At 40.1% G+C, this 19,108-nt stretch overlaps 1 protein-coding gene across 1 annotated transcript; it reads right to left on the reverse strand.

Annotated features, from left to right (window-relative positions):
• Window positions 1-6,043: 6,043 nt before the first annotated feature.
• Window positions 6,044-18,086, reverse strand: paqr4a (progestin and adipoQ receptor family member IVa). The gene is made up of 3 exons (XM_038284549.1): window positions 17,119-18,086; window positions 10,504-10,722; window positions 6,044-7,850 (listed from the first exon to the last, which is right to left on the reverse strand). Exons 1-3 carry the CDS (start codon window positions 17,387-17,389, stop codon window positions 7,417-7,419), a joined length of 924 nt encoding a protein of 307 aa, XP_038140477.1. The 5' UTR covers window positions 17,390-18,086; the 3' UTR covers window positions 6,044-7,416.
• Window positions 18,087-19,108: the final 1,022 nt, after the last annotated feature.

Genomic DNA, 19,108 nt, shown 5'->3' on the forward strand with positions numbered 1-19,108 from the left:
GTCGCCCTCTAAGTTGGCGAGTGTTAACATCTTTGAGAGTACTGACCCTAACAGTGTAAATATCTAGTTGGGAGTAGCAGTTGTTTCTTCTAGGAATGACCAGCCTTGACGGGGATTCTGCCCAGCATCATCACAAAAGCCTACATACCCACTTCTAGTACTTAACCTATAAACATATTTTTCTTGCAAACCTGGCACCATTTTTTTTTTTAGAAACAGCCTTTTTCTATCAGCATCAGATATAGGCTGAAATAATTCAACCATATCACAATCCCCAAAACCCCAAATCTATTCCCACACAAAACTGGCTTAGATCTGATTATTTCAGCTCTCTTCTTGGCAGAGTAGGCAGTGTTAATTCAGGTATGTGGTTTTTGGGTTTGGACCAGGCTTTTAAGCACAGTCTGCTGAATTTTAAACAGTAAAGGCCTATACCAATGTTATACATCAGTGACCAGTAGAACAACCCAAATGAGATCAAGTATCAAACAGTAGAACCATCCAAGCTGATTGGGTGATGTGACATGCTCTTACTTTCCAAGATAAAAACATGAATTCTTACAAAAGAAGTGATAGCAGCAGCTCCACATATGTCCTTTTTCACTGCCATGTTTCTTTTGGTTAGTGTGTGGGCTCTGTTGCTCTAGCTTTTGCTATAGGTTCTCCTTAAACCATAATACTGCAACATGATTGGCCGACCCATTTGGGGTCTGTCTGCAAAGAAATTGGAGCGGAAGAAGATGGATCGTCATATGTTTGTGAATGCATAAATACAGAGATAATTCTGCTTGCAGGCATGGTTACTGCATGATGCTGCCACTGCCATGTCTTATTGTTGCTATAGGTGGTTGTCAATGGTCTCCTTTGTTTTCAATGTGCAGAAAAAAAGATTTTGGCCTAAAATTCAATTTTAGTTTTAAAGGATAGGATGCATAGCTCCAGAGTTCCAGAGTTTTTTCAGACCTTTGCCGGTGTTGTGCAAGCGCATTGAAAAAGAAAACGCCTCAGTCTGCCGCTATGATGCTCAGAGTTATTTTGAACAGAGAATCTGAACTTTTTAGCAAAAATAGGGTCAACTGTGGGCCCCTTTTATTCCAATTTGACTCTTTATTTCACACTAGGCTATTTTTTTAATTTTCCAACTCTTTTTTTATCCATCTTTAGAAACAGTTGCCTGTGTTCTCTTACTAATGGTGAAGGAGGTTCATCCAAGTAGCACTTCACACCCAAACACGACCCAGATGAATCACCCCTTCATAAACTGACAAATGGAGCATATAGAGGCCACTTTGCTAAATAAAGGAAAACGCATTGGGGCAATTGTAAAGGCATGTATTGGATATATATATTTTTGTTTTATTTGCACAATTCATCATTAACAGAACATTTCTATCTTATATCTTAGCCAGGCTGGAAAGCTTTCTCCAGAAGAAATAATCTGTTATTCTCAGCCCGGAAACATTTGGGAGATTGTTGGAAATTATTGCAGCTTCAGTCTTTTATTGCTGTGACTTTGTTGACCTTAACTTCTTGAATCCTAACCCCAATTGCTAACCATTGCTGTAGCTAAAAGATGCATTTGAGAAAGCACGAAAAAAACATTTTTGAGTTTATTTCAAGCTGATCAAATTCAGGAAGACAAAATGCTCTAAATTAAACCCAGTTATGCAGCAGCAACCTGGTTTAAGGGGTGGCACACTTATGTTATTAGGTAATTGCAGCTTTTTTATTTTTATTTTAATATTTCCTCCATACAGATTTGTTTTCACTACTTTATCCATGATAAAAAAAGGAATTTAAATACTGTAGTTGTTAAACATCAGCAACAACTCTCTAGTTCAGCGTTTGTCCAATGTATTTTAAACAGAAATGTTAACTGCTTGATTTCAGATGCAACCTTTACCCACTGCAACTAAAAAAACTAAAATGACAAGGAAGAGAAAATAAATGACATGCAGACAGGTTTAAAAATATAGATTTAAGTTTATTGCACATCGTTGCTGGAAACTGAGGAGTTGAGAGCCTGTCTGTTACACAGGATGCTAAACGGTGGACAGACATGAGGACAGCAGTGCTGGAACAAACTGGGTGTCCTGTCAATAAGCACACAGTCACAGTGGGAACGCATCCCGTCAGTGCAACATCTGAGTAGAACAAGTTTCATGCTTGCATGGGTTCAGCAGGACAGTCTCTACACGCACATGATCAGAGAGGGTATAACGAGCTAAAGAAATGACACATCATCTGTTTTGGCTAAATTATGGCTTCAGTCAGTGCACACGAGGTTCCACCAGGTGGAGCCAAACTCACTTATAAGAAAAATGTGGAGAAGCAGCAGATAAGACGGGACTATAACAGACAGACCCTCCTGAAAGCTCCCTTCATCCTAACAGACAGGGTTTCCCTTATTACATAAGCACAGGACTGTGCAAAAGTTTTAAACCCCCTTTCATTATTTTGACAAAAATCAAACTGGTCCCTATCAATTGTGTGGGATTTATAAAATAAGAAAGAAGTCCTCAAAAGTTTTCTGTGGAGTTTTGCTGCTGATTTACACATTTCAAGTCAAGTTCAGAGTGGATTATCAAGAAAAGTAAGTTACCCTAAAAATAGGCTAAAATCAAGTTTAAAAAAAGCAGCTCGGGTCCATAAAAAACCTTTGATAAAGACCTGGATGAAAACTTTGAAAAATGACAAGAATTTGTGACTTCTTTACAGAAACATGTAAAGAAATAGGGGAGACCCAAGACTTTTGCACAGTTCTGTAGACCAGTGTCAAAGTTCCACGGAATGACAGTTATAATAATAATTTTTAAAAATACAGATAATTCCTTATAAACAGGTTGTTAACAGGCTGTCCGGCACCTGTGACATTTAAAAAAAAATAGTTTTGTTAGTAATGTTTTTTTTTTTCCCATTTGATCTTACAGACAAAAGAACAAACACAAGCCTTCTGACCAAATGTTTCCCTTCTTCTGCCTGTTGTGAGCTGCGTAGAGCAAACAGACTTGTCTAAAGCTGGCAGGTGGAGCCCGGTTTCAGACAGCAGAGGTCAGGCCTCGGAACGTTATGGCACCCTGATGTTGGAGTGAGGGGATCAGAGTGCCGGTTCTTACATGAGCTTGGCGCAACCTTTGGCTGATAATGCATAGATTGACCGGTGGAAGTCAGGAGGTATCTGCATGCCCACCAGGGAAGTCATAAATGTCTCACTTGGGTCTAAAACTTGGGATACACTTTGAAAGCGGCTCTACATTTAGCATCCAAACAAATTGAATGATCTTTTCTGATCTTTACATATATATGGACACAGCTAAGCAAAAACATTTTTGATACTGATATCTATAGCGCAGCAGTGAAGCCTATTCTGCTTCTGAAATAACCTCCTCTTTGTCCTCTCTGAACTGTATGCTCATTTAATCTACATACAAGTATTTACATTAGCTTTATGATCTAAAATGTGTTTATTCCCATCCAGAGCCCTTTAAAGATAAGTGATCAGTGCTGTGGGTTCCAGGAGAGACTCAATTATGATGAATAGATGACTGGCTAACAGTATGAGACATCCGTTTCTGTTTCCGAGCTACGTTCATGCAAAGTTTTAGTTTCATTCATCGGCCAAAATACATTAGTTTCTGCTTTACATTGCAAACTCTACTTACAGCAGGTAATAACAAGTATGGGGGGAGGTCCAGCAGAAATTAGTCTGACTGAAATTTTCAGGGAGTAGGGGAGGGGTGACATCACACTCTGAGTTTAGCTTGCGTGACAAACGACTCTGGGAAATCCGTCTTTCACCTCTGAGTCAGTGTCGACACGGGAAGCAGGGGGCGTCGCTACACCTAATCTGGTGAGAAGAAAAAAGTCTGTGACAGAGGGAGGAAAAAGGACTGCAAACGGCTTTGGCCTCTTAAACGGACAGGCTTCCTTCAGCCGTTCTGAGTAAAACAAACCCGTACAACTATTTATTTTAGCTGGATTAAACAGATAAAAAAACAGATTAAAACGGAGCTAAGAGTCATTATACGAGAACAGGGTGAGGAGACCCATTCCTGTTTACAGTAGTTAAGCCGGCAAAGTAAACAAGCTAAAAACATGTTAAAACAGAACTAAGTTACAGCTTAGTTTTAAAAGAAAGTGCAAATGATCATAAATCTCAGACATGGCTGGAGTGTATTCACAGAAAAAAAAAAAAACATAAAATTGCAATTAAGGGACTTTTTAGTGGCAGAAATGTAAACATATACCCACAGCAGGATACAGTCAGTTTTCCACAACTTATACATTACAGAACATATATAAAATTGTGTCTCTTAACTGATCTGATTCCCATACTAGTTTAGCAGATCAACAAATTTGCTTAAAAATAAATAAAACCCGAATAAATAGAGTAATAAATAGAGAAAACATTGTGTTCAGATTGCATTAGCAAGAAAACAAGATTTTTTTCCAGTCCTTTCGCCAGTTCTTAACGGACATCTTTACCTTTTACCTAAATAAGCATGCAAAAAGTGATTCAGTCCATTCTAACTTTTTAGAGTGCTTTGCAAAAGTGTTTAAATCTGTTGAAAAATCTCAAATTTTGTCACATTGCTCCCACAATCCTCAGGTTTTATTACTGGATTTTAAGTGATAAGATGAGCACAAAGTTATGGTTGACAGAAAAAAAGATGTATGATGTAAAGTAAATGTAAAGTATGGCGTGCATTTGTGTTAAACCCCTCTTTATCCTGATACCTCTAAGTTTAATCAGGATCAACCATTTGCTTTCAAAATTCCTCTCATGTGTGATTTAATGTCAAGTTTAAGCTAGTGTTGCGCCGATGCCATTTTCTGGCCCTGATACCTGGCTGTGCAGTATTGATACCATAATGATACCATCGGTTTGAAATTGATGTGTGTGTATATATGAAGAACTGCATACTACTTGGATGTAAAATAATTGCCATCATGGCTTTGTCAAGCTGCTGCCTACCTTTGTGAAGCAGGAAAAAGACTAATGCAAAGTGAATCCAGTAGAACTTTTTATTGCCTACCTGGAATGGGTGACAATTGTTGAATAAGCTTTTGGCTCTCAAAATGGTATCAGTGCCCTATTTGTTGGTACTCACCGATACCGATACCAACATTTTATCGCTGGATCGGGGCCCTGTCCGATACTGGTATCGGTGCAACGCTAGTTTAAAGGTAGCCCATCTTCCTTTTTGTTTTGTTAGTTCTTTCTTATTTTTACTTTAAGAAGGTTGCATTTTGGTTCTGCTGCAAGCTTGTAATTAGTTTTGCATTTGGGGTTTGCAGAACTAATAACAAGGGCTAAGGGCTGCACCGCGGCAGTTAGATCATTTATTAGTTTAATTAGTTAAATCTCTGCACCTGCATTTGCTCATTGTACCAATTTTCTTTTCTACTCATGTTTGAGTCATTTTGCCAAAAATGATCGGTCCCCACTCTATTCCCTGTGTCTCCTAGTCTATATTGTTTTAATTTACGTAATGTTCTGCACTTCCGTCCACAACAACTTAATCTGACATAATGAAGACCAAGAATAACCATAACTGACAGGACTGGGAATAACAAGCATTAATCTGAGCAATATAAAGATGGTTGAGGGAATTCTGAGGAGCTACAGAGATCATAATCTCAGGAATGAAGATCTGTTGTAGTTGTGCACCTGGCATGACCACAGTAAATTTACTGAAATCCAACTGCACTGACACGAAACTGAGCAACCACAGCATCTGGGTTCTTAAATCAATTCACTGACACAGAGTAGAGTTCATTTAAAACCTAAATATAGTAACAAATGTATAAGTATATTTATATACAGGTATGCATTTTAGTAGATAATAGGGCTGAAACAGTGAATTGAATTAATCTGGATTAATCGATTATTGAAATAATCGTCAACTAATTTAGTAATAGATTAATCGTCAACTGGAGTATAGAGACTCTAAAACATACCTTTAGCTGACAGAGCCACCCACTTAGAGCAGTAATTATACCAGGATTGTAAAACAAATATATAAACTTTTTGCATTTAAGGTTAAAAAAATGTTTTTTTATCTGTCAGTATGCTCTAACTAGAACTCCTAAAGTGGAAAAGTTTGAGTTCAACCTGTTTTTAATTCGTAAAAAGTCTTCTGTAAGGATCTTTGACTGACTGATTATTAGTCAATTAATCAAAAAAATATTCGACAGATTAATCGATTTACAAAATAATCTTTAGTCGCAGCCCTAATACACTGCACATGCTCAGGGTGGAGAGGTTTAGAGCGCATAAGGACAGAACAAACTAATGGTGAAAGGAGCTGAATAATGAAATATGCAACAGAATGGTGTAATCTTAAAACATTTTGAAAAATAAATGTTTGTATTCCTTTGAATTATTAACTCTAGCTAGGTTAAACTTAGGTCTATGGCAGTGATGTGATCAAATAAGAAAAATTCACACTTTTGCAAGGCACTGATATCTACAGACCTTCGTGAATGAAAGCAGTGCTTTAAGTATTCTAAAGGATGCAAAAGTTGTTCTGAATCAAGAGGAAGTGGAAAAGGTTCAAACTTTACTCAGTCTCAGGTTTAAAATTGGCCCAAAAACACAATTAGTAAACTATTTATTTTTCATTAATAATGCCTGAATGAAATGGCACTGAGATCCGTTGAAGATGAGTGTTTAACACTGCTCGGCGGTTGGGTAGTGTGAAGTAGACTCAGGAATGAACCCCTCACCCGTGTTTTTCCTCTGGGATGACTCCGGCAGCAGAGAACCAGGATATGGAGAAGCTGTGATCCTTTGCTGCTTCACGCAGCGACTCCAACATAAACGTTTAGCAGAAAAATGGACGTGAGAGGGAGTCCGACTGCGTGCTGTGATGTGGATGGGTTCAAGATATGAATGTGCTGCATAGGTAGCAACCGTGACATCTGAGAGCATCCACCAGATATCGTTTAAAACATCATCACCAACTTTAGGACTGTGGAAAAGTTTGAAATCATCCCTCAGTTCTTTATTATTTTTATCCAGCCAGTCAGATTTCCCTTTAATCCTTTAAAGATCAGCAGTGAAGAGGAGAAGCAAAAACAAATCCAAAGAAAGAGTCTGACTGGTTGGAGGCGAAACATTAAAAAATGTTTTTAATGAGGGACAATAAAAAACTTTTGCACAGAAATGTTCATGAGTGAATACTCAGTTAATAACTTTACTGTTTATATGTTTCCACTTCTCTGTGGCTGGAGTGGGAGTGGCTTTGTCCACATTTCTGTGCGTCTTGTTTCATTTATCCGCCTTTGCAGAAAGTTCTAGGATGGATGAAGATATAAAGAGTTTAACACATGCAGAGACCCCCAGTCCCTCCAGAGGTCCTTCAGCTTCCTGTCCCAGAGCTCCTGATCAGGGACCGGGGGCTGTGGTGTGGGTCAGTTGGAGGGACAGTTGTAGCTGTTGATCCACAGCAGGTCGTCCAGGACGCCCCAGTGCAGGTAAAGAATGGAGCCAACCACCAGTACATGCATGATCTGGTGGCTGTTGCACCAGTAGTCGAAGAGCCCAGGCCGGAAACGCTCCGGTATGCGAGTGATGTTGATGACCCCGCCCAGCACGGCCAACGCGTCCATCATGAGGAAGTGGCGAAGCGAGGTGGGGCTGCCGCCACCAACGCCCACCCAGCGGAGCAGGAAGAAGGAGAAGCGAAACACGGCCTGCCAGGCGAAGGAGCGCAGCCGGCGCACGCTGCTCCGAGCCGTGACGGCACAGTAGATGGCGTGAGTGGAGAGCAGGATGTAGACGAGTAGAGACACTGTGCGGATGAAGGGGTAGCACCACAGCGTGATGTAGACGATAGGGAGCGCACCTGGCGAGGGAAGAGAAATAAAGAAAGTAAGAAAGTAAGAAAACGGAGAGGCACATGGATGGATGGATGGATGGATGGATGGATGGATGGATGGATGGATGGATGGATGGATGGATGGATGGATGGATGGATGGATGGATGGATGGATGGATGGATGGGTGGTTCTATGGATTGATGAATGGATCAAAATAAAAATTTTGTCTTGACTTTTGTTAGTTTTTCCAAGGCACTAAGGCTCACCAAGTAATCTAGGTCACATTAACTTTCTTGTTAAAAATGACAGGTCAGGCTGAATTACTCAACACTGATGAGGTTTGGTTGATTTTAGAAACCTTGATTCTGCTGGTGAAATTACAAAAAAGCATTTTTTCATGTTGTCATGGTTGCGCTGTGTGACTTCATTCAGATGACCCCGTTTTAAACCACCTGCAGCCCCTCCTCCACCATCCTAGCTAAAACTTTAGAGTGTCATTCCTCCTAGACTCTTACTGCATTCTGCGTCTCATTTCGACCGATCCAGCAGAAGACCGCCTTGTTGGGCCCGGTTCTGCCAGAGGTTTTTTCCCAACTGGGAGTTTTTCCCCTTCACTGTTGCTACATGGTTGCTCATCATGGACAGGATCTCAACCTGTGTTGGATAACACACTGGACTTCCATCTTCCAGGTCCCCGAGTGAAGCTCTAGTATCAGCTCACGCAGTCCACTGGATCTACCCTCAAAGCTCAGCATACCATCTCACTAACCACCAGTTTCAGGCCTGAGGGGGAAACAGCCCTATTCTTTGCTCCTGTTCATGCATATCTATCAAAATTCAGCGCTATGTCTCCTGTATCAATAAATTTCTTCTAATTGTCTTTTCTCTTCGAGTGAGTTTTTCACATTGAAATACACACAGATAAAAAGACAACCGGAATGTGCGTTCGGTTAACTTTAGCTGTAAACGACCGTAAATAATCACGTCAGTTTATAGCCATCTGTGGGGAAAGAGGGAGTAAATCCAACACTGAAAGTAAATTATGGGGATTTGAAACCAACAGTTTATGTTTTAATGGAAAATGTTGCTGCTTGCTAAACTCTTATGACTGTGTTGAACTTGACTGAGTGGGGCACATTTGTCTCTGCTTTGCTTGGAATGTCATCTGCCAGAGCTGGTTCTGCAGCTGCAACATACAGATGGAGACATCCTGTTACCAAGAATCTTTGGTAAATATTTTTCTGTATTTTTCTTGTATAAGAACACATCTTCGAACTCTGCTCTCATCTCTTATCAGGTACTTTAATAAACCTGAGTGATTTTTACCATGACAGTGCTTGGATAATCTTATTTATCCACCACACCTAACAACTCCTGGATGGATCATTAACAGTTTTTTAGCGATGAGGCACTGCTGTGTGTGGTTTATAACAGTTTGGAACAAGCTTCTCAGGCATTAATTTTTAAATAAACTGTTATAAATCCTGTTTTAAGGGATTCTCATTTAAACCGACTAAGTAAACAAATCCTGTGAAATGATCACTAATTTTGGGTAGAACAACTTGTTTACGTGGTAGCTCCTCTTTTCTCCCCTTATTATACTTATCAGCAAAATCCCGCAACAGCGACTTTTCTTGGACTTTGCAGCGTCTATATGCAAGTTATAAAGTGCGGTTTCGGTGACGTAATAATCATTAACAGTTTTATGGATCAAAATCCCAACTTTTATCTGTGGCAACAGGCGCCCTGCTCCTACCTGGACACATGTACAGCGAGAGAAGCTACACTCAGCATCTAATGCTGTAATGTTCCTGCTCTGTGGGGGGTTTCACATAAAAGCAGCATTATAATGCATGAAAAAATACAACTCACATCAGTTTAGATCCCCTTTTGCCTTCAAAGCTGTTTAAACAAAAATCTGTTTTTTTTTTTCTGTATTTGAGCTTTAAAAAAGTGCAAAACTTGCAGATTTTTTTGTCGGAAAACCATCAATCGATCAAAAATTTTTTATTAATGGCCGTCATACAAAGATATGTCTTTTAAAAAGATGGTATATACTCTTTATGACTTTTTAAAAAGTAAAACTGAAACGAAAAAAGTTCTAAGACATAAAAAAGACATGTTATAAACTAAACTACTAAAATAGAGACTTAAAAGATGTGAGTTTCGTTTGCTTTTAGAAAAATCCTCCAACTCCATCACTCCATCCAAGGTCACACTGTATTTTTTATTTCGTATAACTGTTTAAACTGTGAAAGACGTTAAATGTGGTCTACCTTTCAATTTGTGCTCAGCAACTTTACCTAATAATAAATAAACTCTGTCAATAAAGTTGTGTGATAAATTATGAATGTATTGGAATCAGTACAAGTAAAGCAATTGATTTCCATTGAAAATGAACTAATAATAAAGCACTTGTCAGCTTTAATTCCACCATAATAATACAGAGAATATCGAAGGATAACCAATCATCGAAAACTGTTGGCTTATTCCTTTTACAAGCGCCAGCGACTGTGGAGAAATGTGCTCTGAGAAATCAATACAGCTACGCCTCAAAGCAAAACAGCTGCAATGTAAGTCATCAGCAGCCAATAAAGCAACAATAAACCCAGAAGGCGAACAGCAGCAATAAAAGAAAGACAGCTGATGAAATGAGTTCAGTGGGGGGGGGGGGTTTACCCAGCGTGTTGATCATGCAGATTCCACAGACGTCCAGCTTCAGGAGGGTGTGGTAGACGGGCTCCCCTCCCTCGTGGTTCATAAACAGGTGGTAGACCACGGAGCCCAGCTGGGGCGACAGGCAGGCCAGGAAGTGCACCACGCCCAGCCAGGTGACGCTGATCTGAGACCAGGGGATGTTGAGCGGCAGCAGCACCAGGAAGCAAACCAAAGGGATGCCTGGAAAATAGAAAAATAAAACATGACATAAAACAAATGAAAGGCTGCCCATCATAGACAATTGGAGGTTTGCTTCTGCTTTGTGAAGGAATTACACAGATGTGTCCTTCTGAGTGTTCATTTAGAGAATGACCTGGAATACGGCCAGAGGGAATGCCCACGCTGGCACCAGAAGCATCCAGTTAAAAAATAACACAGCAGCTCTGGCAGAACCAAATTAGTGTGTCACGTTTGCCGTGACGGATTATCTGGCTCAGGACTTTGGGAGCCTGAGGACGCTGTTCCTGGGAGTGAAGAGGATGAGAGGCTTTGAGGGGCCTCGAATGTGCTGAGTGAGTGCACACACCAGCAAGACAAGCCGTGGGGGGAGACCATGTATCAGCGAGGCGCCCTGAGGGAAAAACACTAAGAGCTCATAATGCAGCCGAAGGTCATTCTGCTACTTACACAGGTTCTCTCATCGGCTAAAAGGTCCCTGCTACCCTCCAGTCAGCTGGGTTACAACATTTACTGCTTCCCCAATGCTCGATATGTAGACAACCTTTTTTTATTTGACTTTTAATCAGTTTCTTAAATATGTTGAGTTAATAGGAGGAAAAACTTTTCCTTATTCTATACTGAGAGACTAACTCTGTAATAAGCTACACTCACAGCATCTCACAGGTAAACTACTTTGACAATCGCAAACTGCAATTTATTTCCTTAGGATGTTCGTGCTACAAAAATGCATGAAGTCATTCTATCTTTTTATCAAGTTTAAATCTGAGTGTCAAACATTTATATTCAGTCTATCTGTTAATAGCTTTATTCCGTTGAAGACCTGTAGATTGAAATTAAAGATGGTAGCTGCAACTTTTTAATTAAAATAATTATTTAAAAAACAATACTTCCATAGAATGTCTAAAGTGGTGCGTAATAGAAGTATCACTTTCGACCAAAAAAATAGTATTTAAGTAATTGTTGTATAAGTTCTGACAAATCCAAAATATGGAAATATTTACTTTTTGTAATGATGCCAACATTGACCTGAAAGGATTTGGTAACAATATGAATAGTAGTTTTTTTCTTTGCATCGCATTTCTAACAGTAAAGCAACAAAATAAATAAATATTGAAAAAAGAAGCAAAATGGGGATCATTGGTCAAGCTTTAAAGCATTGGTATTTCACATTATTCTACATTTGGAAATAAAAAATATAAACAATGAGCCTCCTGAGCATGTTTTGCTGTTTGTGCAGGAAAATTCATCTTAAATTAGGCAGACAGCCTTCATCAAAAACCTCCTTATTCAGCCTTCCTTTGGAAGAGCTGTTTTGACTTTCCACGTCTCTGTAATCCCGAAGGTTGTGTCCCTAAAACCGGCAACCATGACAACAAATCAAAGTTCGTAAAGATATCCTAGGCACATAGAATAATACATTACATGAAGGTTGACTGATGGGCTGCTACGGAGAAAGTGCTCTGGACAGTTTATTTCCCCTTATGACATCATTAGGGGAATGCTTTTCAAACAGAGCATTTTGAGTGCACATTAGCTAAGAGGTGGAGAAAGGCGATGATAGGGTTTTTTTTCCCTTGTGAATATCATACACAGGCTTCAGGACACATGTGACTGTTACAAAATGTTTACAAAGTGAATTTAACATAATATGGGACTTTCAAGTAAACAAACTGTGCACCACTAACTGGCAGTGAGGACTTAAACTTTGTTACCTTTGAGCTGGTTTTATCTAAAAAGTGTCTTAATGACAATAAAATGGATGAAAAGTGTCTGTGGTTACAACAATTTAAATACATGCCACAGATTCACAAATGGATTTCAGTCTGGCCTTTGACTAGGACATACTGACACATAGATATGGTTTATTTAAATGATTCTGCTGTAACGGTTGCATTTTTTGGGTCGTAGTCATGCCAGAAAGGTGAACCAAATCTTTTTTAGTCTCTTAATAGATTTTGTTCAGAATTTCCCCTGCATTTACATGCACCCTTCTGCTCACAAACTTTTTTTTCCCCAGCTTTTTATTGTCACAAGTACAGAGCAACGAAATGAACTCTGCATTTAACCCATACCCTTAGGGAGCAGTGGGTTGCAGTTGTGTGGCCCCCGGAAAGCAGTGTAGGGTTAAGCGCTTTTACTGAGGATGCCAGAGTGTCAGTCCGTGGGAGTGGGACTTGAACTTAGAACCTCCAAGCACAATGCCCTAACTACTAGGCCACCACTTCCTCATATGCAATTCAATTCAGTTTATCTTTATAGCACCAATTTACAACACATCTCAAGGCACTCTACAGTTCACCAGATCATCCAGTAAAATTGATTCAAAGTTTTCTTTCTAAGGAAAACCAGTTGATTGCATCGACTCATTGACTTGAAGGCAATCCCTCACACTAAGCATGCTTGTAGCAACATTTGAGAGGAAAAACTCCCCTTTTAACAGGAAAAATACCTCCAGCAGAACCAGGCTCAGTGTGAGCGGCCATCTGCTGAGGCCGACTGGGGTTCAAGGAGACAGAAGAAGACATAGAAAAAGAAGCAGAGATACAAAAAGCAGCTGTAAAAGGCGGCCCAGTCCAGGAAACACACAGCCAGGCAGACGAGCTCCGAGCCAACTCCCATGTCAGAGGATGAAGAGACCACATGCAGCCAGTCACAGTTAGAGAAACAGGACTACACTGAAAAACACAACTCTGATCAGCATCAGAGCATAATGCTGCCGAAACAATGTTTGACCATTTCAAGGCACTGATATACCTCTCTATCAAATGACAGACAGGTGGACTGCATGTCTATAACTCCTGAAGGCAACTGAATGGCCTGGGATTTATTCAATGTTATTGATATACTAGTACACAGTATTTTTTTGATTTTTGTTATTGGTACAAAATGTTATATAACCATCATGGGAGAAAATATTTTTTTAGAGAGTTATAAAATACTTTGTGCTGCTCTTTAACATAAAAGTAACCAACCAGCTTTTGCCAGGCAGAATCCCAGCTGCTTTTTGTCTTTGTGCTCACTCTGCCCTTTTCAAAGTCGAAGCATTCGTCCTGAGCAGGTGATACAGTGAATGCTGTTCACTCCAGGATCTATTTTAGGTTTGTTATCTCCTCCCTTCCCCCCATCCCGTCCGAGCCGACCAACTGAACTTAGGCGTGGACAGAGTGGGGAGGACCTCCTTCTGAACGCCTACAGCAAAGAAATGTGTCTGAGGCCTGACCAAAGGGCAGGAGGCTTTCAGTTCCCATGCAAAGCAGGCTTAGGCAGGACCAAACGTAGCTCAAATATCACCTGCAACCAAATCTGCATCGACAGGTAGATGAAAGCCACAAAGCCTTAAATGATCTGTGATTATCACAGCAGAGATGAGGTCAGCCGGGGCATCTCTTTATGATAGGACTGCTGTTTAATCTGTGATGCTGGAACACCACGAGCTGATGACCTTCAGAACGAGGAAGCTGCGACAGTTTAAGCCGGCGAACGGGGAAATGAACTGACCAGGGCGCATGTTATTAAGAGAGAATAGACGACACAGGAGATTCTACTTAAGAAAAACAAGAGCTGTGTTATTTACTCCTTATTGGGCAACACTGAAAACAATAAACAGATGGATAAAACGATGAGACGTGATCTGGTTGCAGAGATTAACGCATTATTGAAATTAATTTCAGCCTAAAAGAAACTAAAAAAAGAAGAGCATATTGTGTAACTGTGACATTTAGGACCTTATGTAAAAGCCACTTCAGGTAATTTTCACAAACCTTGTTTCATTTCAACAAGTTAAACTTTTCTACATTAAAACCCTCAAATAGATCATATCTAAAGTCTGGACAGGTTTTTTGAAAATTACCAATATAGGCCAAATTCTCTTTTGAGTTTGTGCATGTTAAAGTCAGGTGCATTGACAATATATGAAAAACATTAAGGAATAATGTGTTTGCATGTGGAAAACCCTATAAACTCAGAAAATATAACTATTACACAATAATACCAATTTTTGAATAAATTTGGAAGTAAAAGGGCTGATAAATAAAATTACAAAACATGAAAATTACAAACATTTAAAATATTTACTGATTATAGTATGAATAAAATAAATATTTAACTTGTCTTTGGCTAAAAACTGCTTAATGAATCTTTAAAAAGATTAACGATTTTTAATCATTCCTATCAGATTAGAGGTTATTTTTTGAAGTAAAAAAAAAGAACGTTTTGAAACAGTAGACATAAAGACGGGAGCTAACTTAGAATCAGGAATATATTTGTAAAGCATACTTCTCGTTTTGTCCCTATATTTATGTTATAAATGCGTTTCTAAACACACTCCTTTATCATATTCTATATATATCACAGGTCAATAAGCCATGCCATTCATTTTGCTTTATGTTTACTCTTCTTCAGCAGTTTCAGTACTTATAAGCTCTCTGCACGGTGACAAGCTTAATGGAAAGGAACTAAACAGAAGCAATCTTTATTTTTCCTTGAGTGATTTTGCAAAACAGCAGAGAAGTTAACTTGTTAAAGAGAACTTTGTTGGAGGAGTCTTGGTCCAGTGGGTTAGAGCAGTGCGCTGTGTTCTGAGTGGGCTTAAGTACCCGGTTTGATCCCCACACCCTCCACTCGAAACAAAACGCAAAACCCTAAATGTGAGATAAATAAAGCTCAATTATCCTTATTATTATTAACCTATTCAGTTAATTGGAAGCCTTGATTGTTATTAAGCCTTCCAGGTGGAAGGATCTGTGATAACGCTCCATTGTGTCTTTAAAATGCAGCATTCTGTCACTGAATGAGCCACATGCATGGCTTTAAAAACACATTCCAATAGTGATATTTTTTTGTCAGTCCTTCCGTCTTCCAGGACCTGCACTGTGTTGATGGTGCCTCCAAGCACAGAGCTGGCCTCCATGATAAGCTACTCTAACCCCTTCCTCTCAGCTGAAGATAAGCTGCTGCTCCATAAAACACCATAAATGAGGGCTGAAAAAAAAAATCTAAGTTTACATAGCAAGTACAGATATATAATCACACTATAGTGGAAATTCCGTCATGCATTTAAGACAATTTATTATGACTGGAATAAAAGTACGTTATTTAAGATGAAATCCGTGAAATATAGGAACATATTTATCACATGAAAATGTATATTATGGGCTGCTCAGAGGTGCGGTGGGTAGCACTGCTGCCTTGCAGCAAGAAGGTTGCGGGTGTCTGCATGGAGTTTGCATGTTCTCCCTGTGAATGCATGGTTCTCTCCGGGTACTCCGGCTTCCTCCCACAATCCAAAAACATGACTGTTAGGTTAATTAGCTTCTCTCGTATGTCTCTTGTATGGTTGTATGTCCTGATTGTCTCTGTGTTGCCCTGCAATGGACTGGCAACCTGTCTAGGGTGTCACGCCTGTCGCCCGTGGAAAGCTGGAGATAGGCACCAGCACCCCTCGCGACCCCACTTGGGATTAAGCGTGTCAGAAAATGGATGAAAATATAGATTAGGTCTGACACTTAAGGTGGAAGCATAAATTAATGATGATATGAACACTCCTGGCTGCTCAGTGGGGCAGTGGGTAGCTCTGCTGCCTTGCAGCAAGAGGGGTCTGGGTTTGATTCCCTGCCCAGGTTCTTTCTGCATGGAGTTTGCATGTTCTCCCTGATCATGCGTGGGTTCTCTCCAGGTACTCTGGCTTCCTCCCACTGTCCAAAAACATGACTGTTAGGTTAATTGGCTTCTCTATAAAGTCCCCTTAGGTGTGAGTGTGTGTGTGAATGGTTGTCTGTCATGTTAGTCTCTGTGTTGCCCTGCGATGGACTAGCGACCTGTCTAGGGTGTACCCCGCCTCTCGCCCACTGACTGCTGGAGACCCCACTTGGGATAAGTGTGCTTGAAAATAGATGGAGGGATGGATGGATGAACACTCCCAGCGTCATTATGGTGGGTTTTATCAGCATGTCACTGAACGTTGCCTAGATTTGCATGTTTGCAGGTAAATAAAGCCTGAATGATAAAAATAATTTATTTGATGAAATCGTCTAATATGTGCCTTTAAAAAAAAAAAAAAAAAAAAAAAAAAAAAAAAGCTGAAACCTGCAGGCTGTGATCCAGCAGATCCAACCTCGACCACAAGAGGGTTTTATGCATAGCTTTAAGTAATCATCACACTGCAAAAACCATCTGGAAATAGGTTAAAAAAAATCTTAATTTACCCTTAATTTGAGTAGGTGAATAAGATAATTAAATAATATGCACTTGAAATAATAATTTTAATTGTAGAATGTCTTGTTCCTTTGGCAAAGTGTCTCACTTACCTCCTCAATTCAAGAATAAATGCACTTAATTAAGCAAAAATGACTTATTTCGATCCATTTTTTGCAGTGCATGCTGATTCATTTCACTCACCGTGTGTGTAAATGTTTCCAAGTTCATTGTGGAGGTAAAACAGGCTTCTGATGCAGTCCTGCACGGAGGAGATGGGCCGGTATCCTGTCAGGACGTATTTATTGAACTGAAGATGTGGCGGGGAGCTGGCCCAGTCCAGCAGCCTGGGTCCGTTTAGAAACGCCATGGCGAGCAGGAGCGCTAAAAGGACGCCGAACAGATAAAACACAGACTGCAGCCCAATGTACACGTTCAGCAGAATTGTTGCCACCAAAATCTTTTGGGATACCATTGGTATTGTTTGTTTTTTTTTTTATTTAGAGCTCACGTCAAGTCTCTGAACGCTACCCGGCAACGGTGCGTCCGCCGCGGCGCTGTTTGTTGTGAACCCCCTGTGCCCGTGCGATTCGCAGGGATGGAGGCAAACGGCCAACCATTTGCATGCTGAACGCTCCGGACTGTCATAACATTATTTGGCATCTATGACATGTAGGTGCAGCGCCTCGGCGAGCGAGGGGAGAGATGCGTCCGATCATCTTAAAGCCGCTGCTCGGCGGTTAATGAGCGGCGCTGCGGTGCGGCTGGAAGGATTCTCGGGCGGTGATGCTGTGAGAGCCGCTGCTCCATCCGACTCCAGGTGATGCTAGCTTGATTCCAGCGCTCAGATTCACAGCGGAGGACAAACAGGTTAGCGCTGTAGGTCAGTGAGGGACATTAAATGATCCTGAATGTCTTTAGTTGAGCTTTTAAAATCAGTGACTTCCAAACAGAGATTTTTGAAGGACGGCTTGGCGAGCCGGGCGGGCGGCTACCGACGTCTAGTGACAGGGGGCGAGAAAGCTGGTGTCTGAGCCGGCCGTTTCCGCATTGTCATAGCTCGGTCCTTCAGTTTAATTCCCTTCATCTTGTCTCTGATCCAGTTTTCTCCCAGCAGTGATTCCAGCCGACAGCATTCCTTAAAAAGCGGCTCCCTCCCCGTAGCCCGCTGCGACGACTCCTACAATCAAGCTAACATAAGTAACACTTCCGGCTTTGCTTTTCAAAATAAAGGACTAACTGTAGAACATGCCAGAAAAGGACATTTGGTGCAGCTGAATTCTTTCATGACACATTCGGTATCCATGCAGCAGGATCCTAGAAAGCATGCAAACAAAGATCCTACATGATCAAACAGCCTAACAGTCATTGAGGCCTGTGGGGCTATTGTGCTATTGTACATAACTGTAAAACAACCCTTTTTATAGTAATATCCACCTGTATATTATATTTGGTAATTATCCAGCTGTAAATTTAGTCCATAACAATAGTTATCTATATACTATATTCATCTACTAGTAAGATTATGTTTATAATGGTATTCATCTCTATGCTTATTCAGTAGAAACCCATGTCCTGTATTTATGGAACCATTATTTATCTTGCGCTTGCTGCTATAGCACTTCTGGTTAGACCTAAACTGCATTTCGTTGCCTTGTACCTGTACCTGCATAATGACAATAAAGTTGAATCTAATCTAAAAAAAAATTTCGAATCTTACTTAAGTGACATCAAATAGCCAAAACTAAATATTACAGCTTATATGAAATACCCAGAACCAAAAATATATCATGCAATTTACAATACAAATGTTAAAGGGAAGAGCAGTTCCAGACAGGGGCCAACAGGAGCCAGTGCCACTGCAAACTTGTCCTAGCCCCTGATGTGGCGCCTTTACTGAAAACACTCACAGCAGAAGTTTAAGTATAAGTAAGTCGATTTTTCTCACAGTAATTGTATTTTCCTTTAATTTAAGCATGTAAGACCATTTTCAGATGGAATAAGAGTATTTTTTTTTTTAAGCAATTTAAAAAAATCTCCATTATCCTATCTAATTATCTTATTTTAAGAGCATTAATACTCATTTCTTTGGCAGATCAGCTTATTTACTTTCTCACATTAAGAGCGAAACTACTTAATTTAAGAATATTGTTACTTTTTTTTAGATCTGTTAGATCAGTGTGAGTCAACTTTA

This window comes from Cyprinodon tularosa, unplaced genomic scaffold, assembly GCF_016077235.1.
Source record: "Cyprinodon tularosa strain WSP-4 unplaced genomic scaffold, ASM1607723v1 ctg105, whole genome shotgun sequence".
Classification (NCBI taxonomy): Eukaryota; Metazoa; Chordata; class Actinopteri; order Cyprinodontiformes; family Cyprinodontidae; genus Cyprinodon; species Cyprinodon tularosa.

What these genes read in the sequence shown, in the direction of transcription:
- paqr4a (XM_038284549.1), bottom strand. Translation starts at nt 17,389, where the DNA reads ATGGTATCCCAAAAGATTTTGGTGGCAACAATTCTGCTGAACGTGTAC. An exon ending in TGGAAACATTTACACACACG is followed by an intron (nt 10,723 to 17,118) that starts GTGAGTGAAATG and finishes TCTATTTTCCAG; the next exon opens with GCATCCCTTTGGTTTGCTTC. An exon ending in CTGCATGATCAACACGCTGG is followed by an intron (nt 7,851 to 10,503) that starts GTAAACCCCCCC and finishes TTCCCTCGCCAG; the next exon opens with GTGCGCTCCCTATCGTCTAC.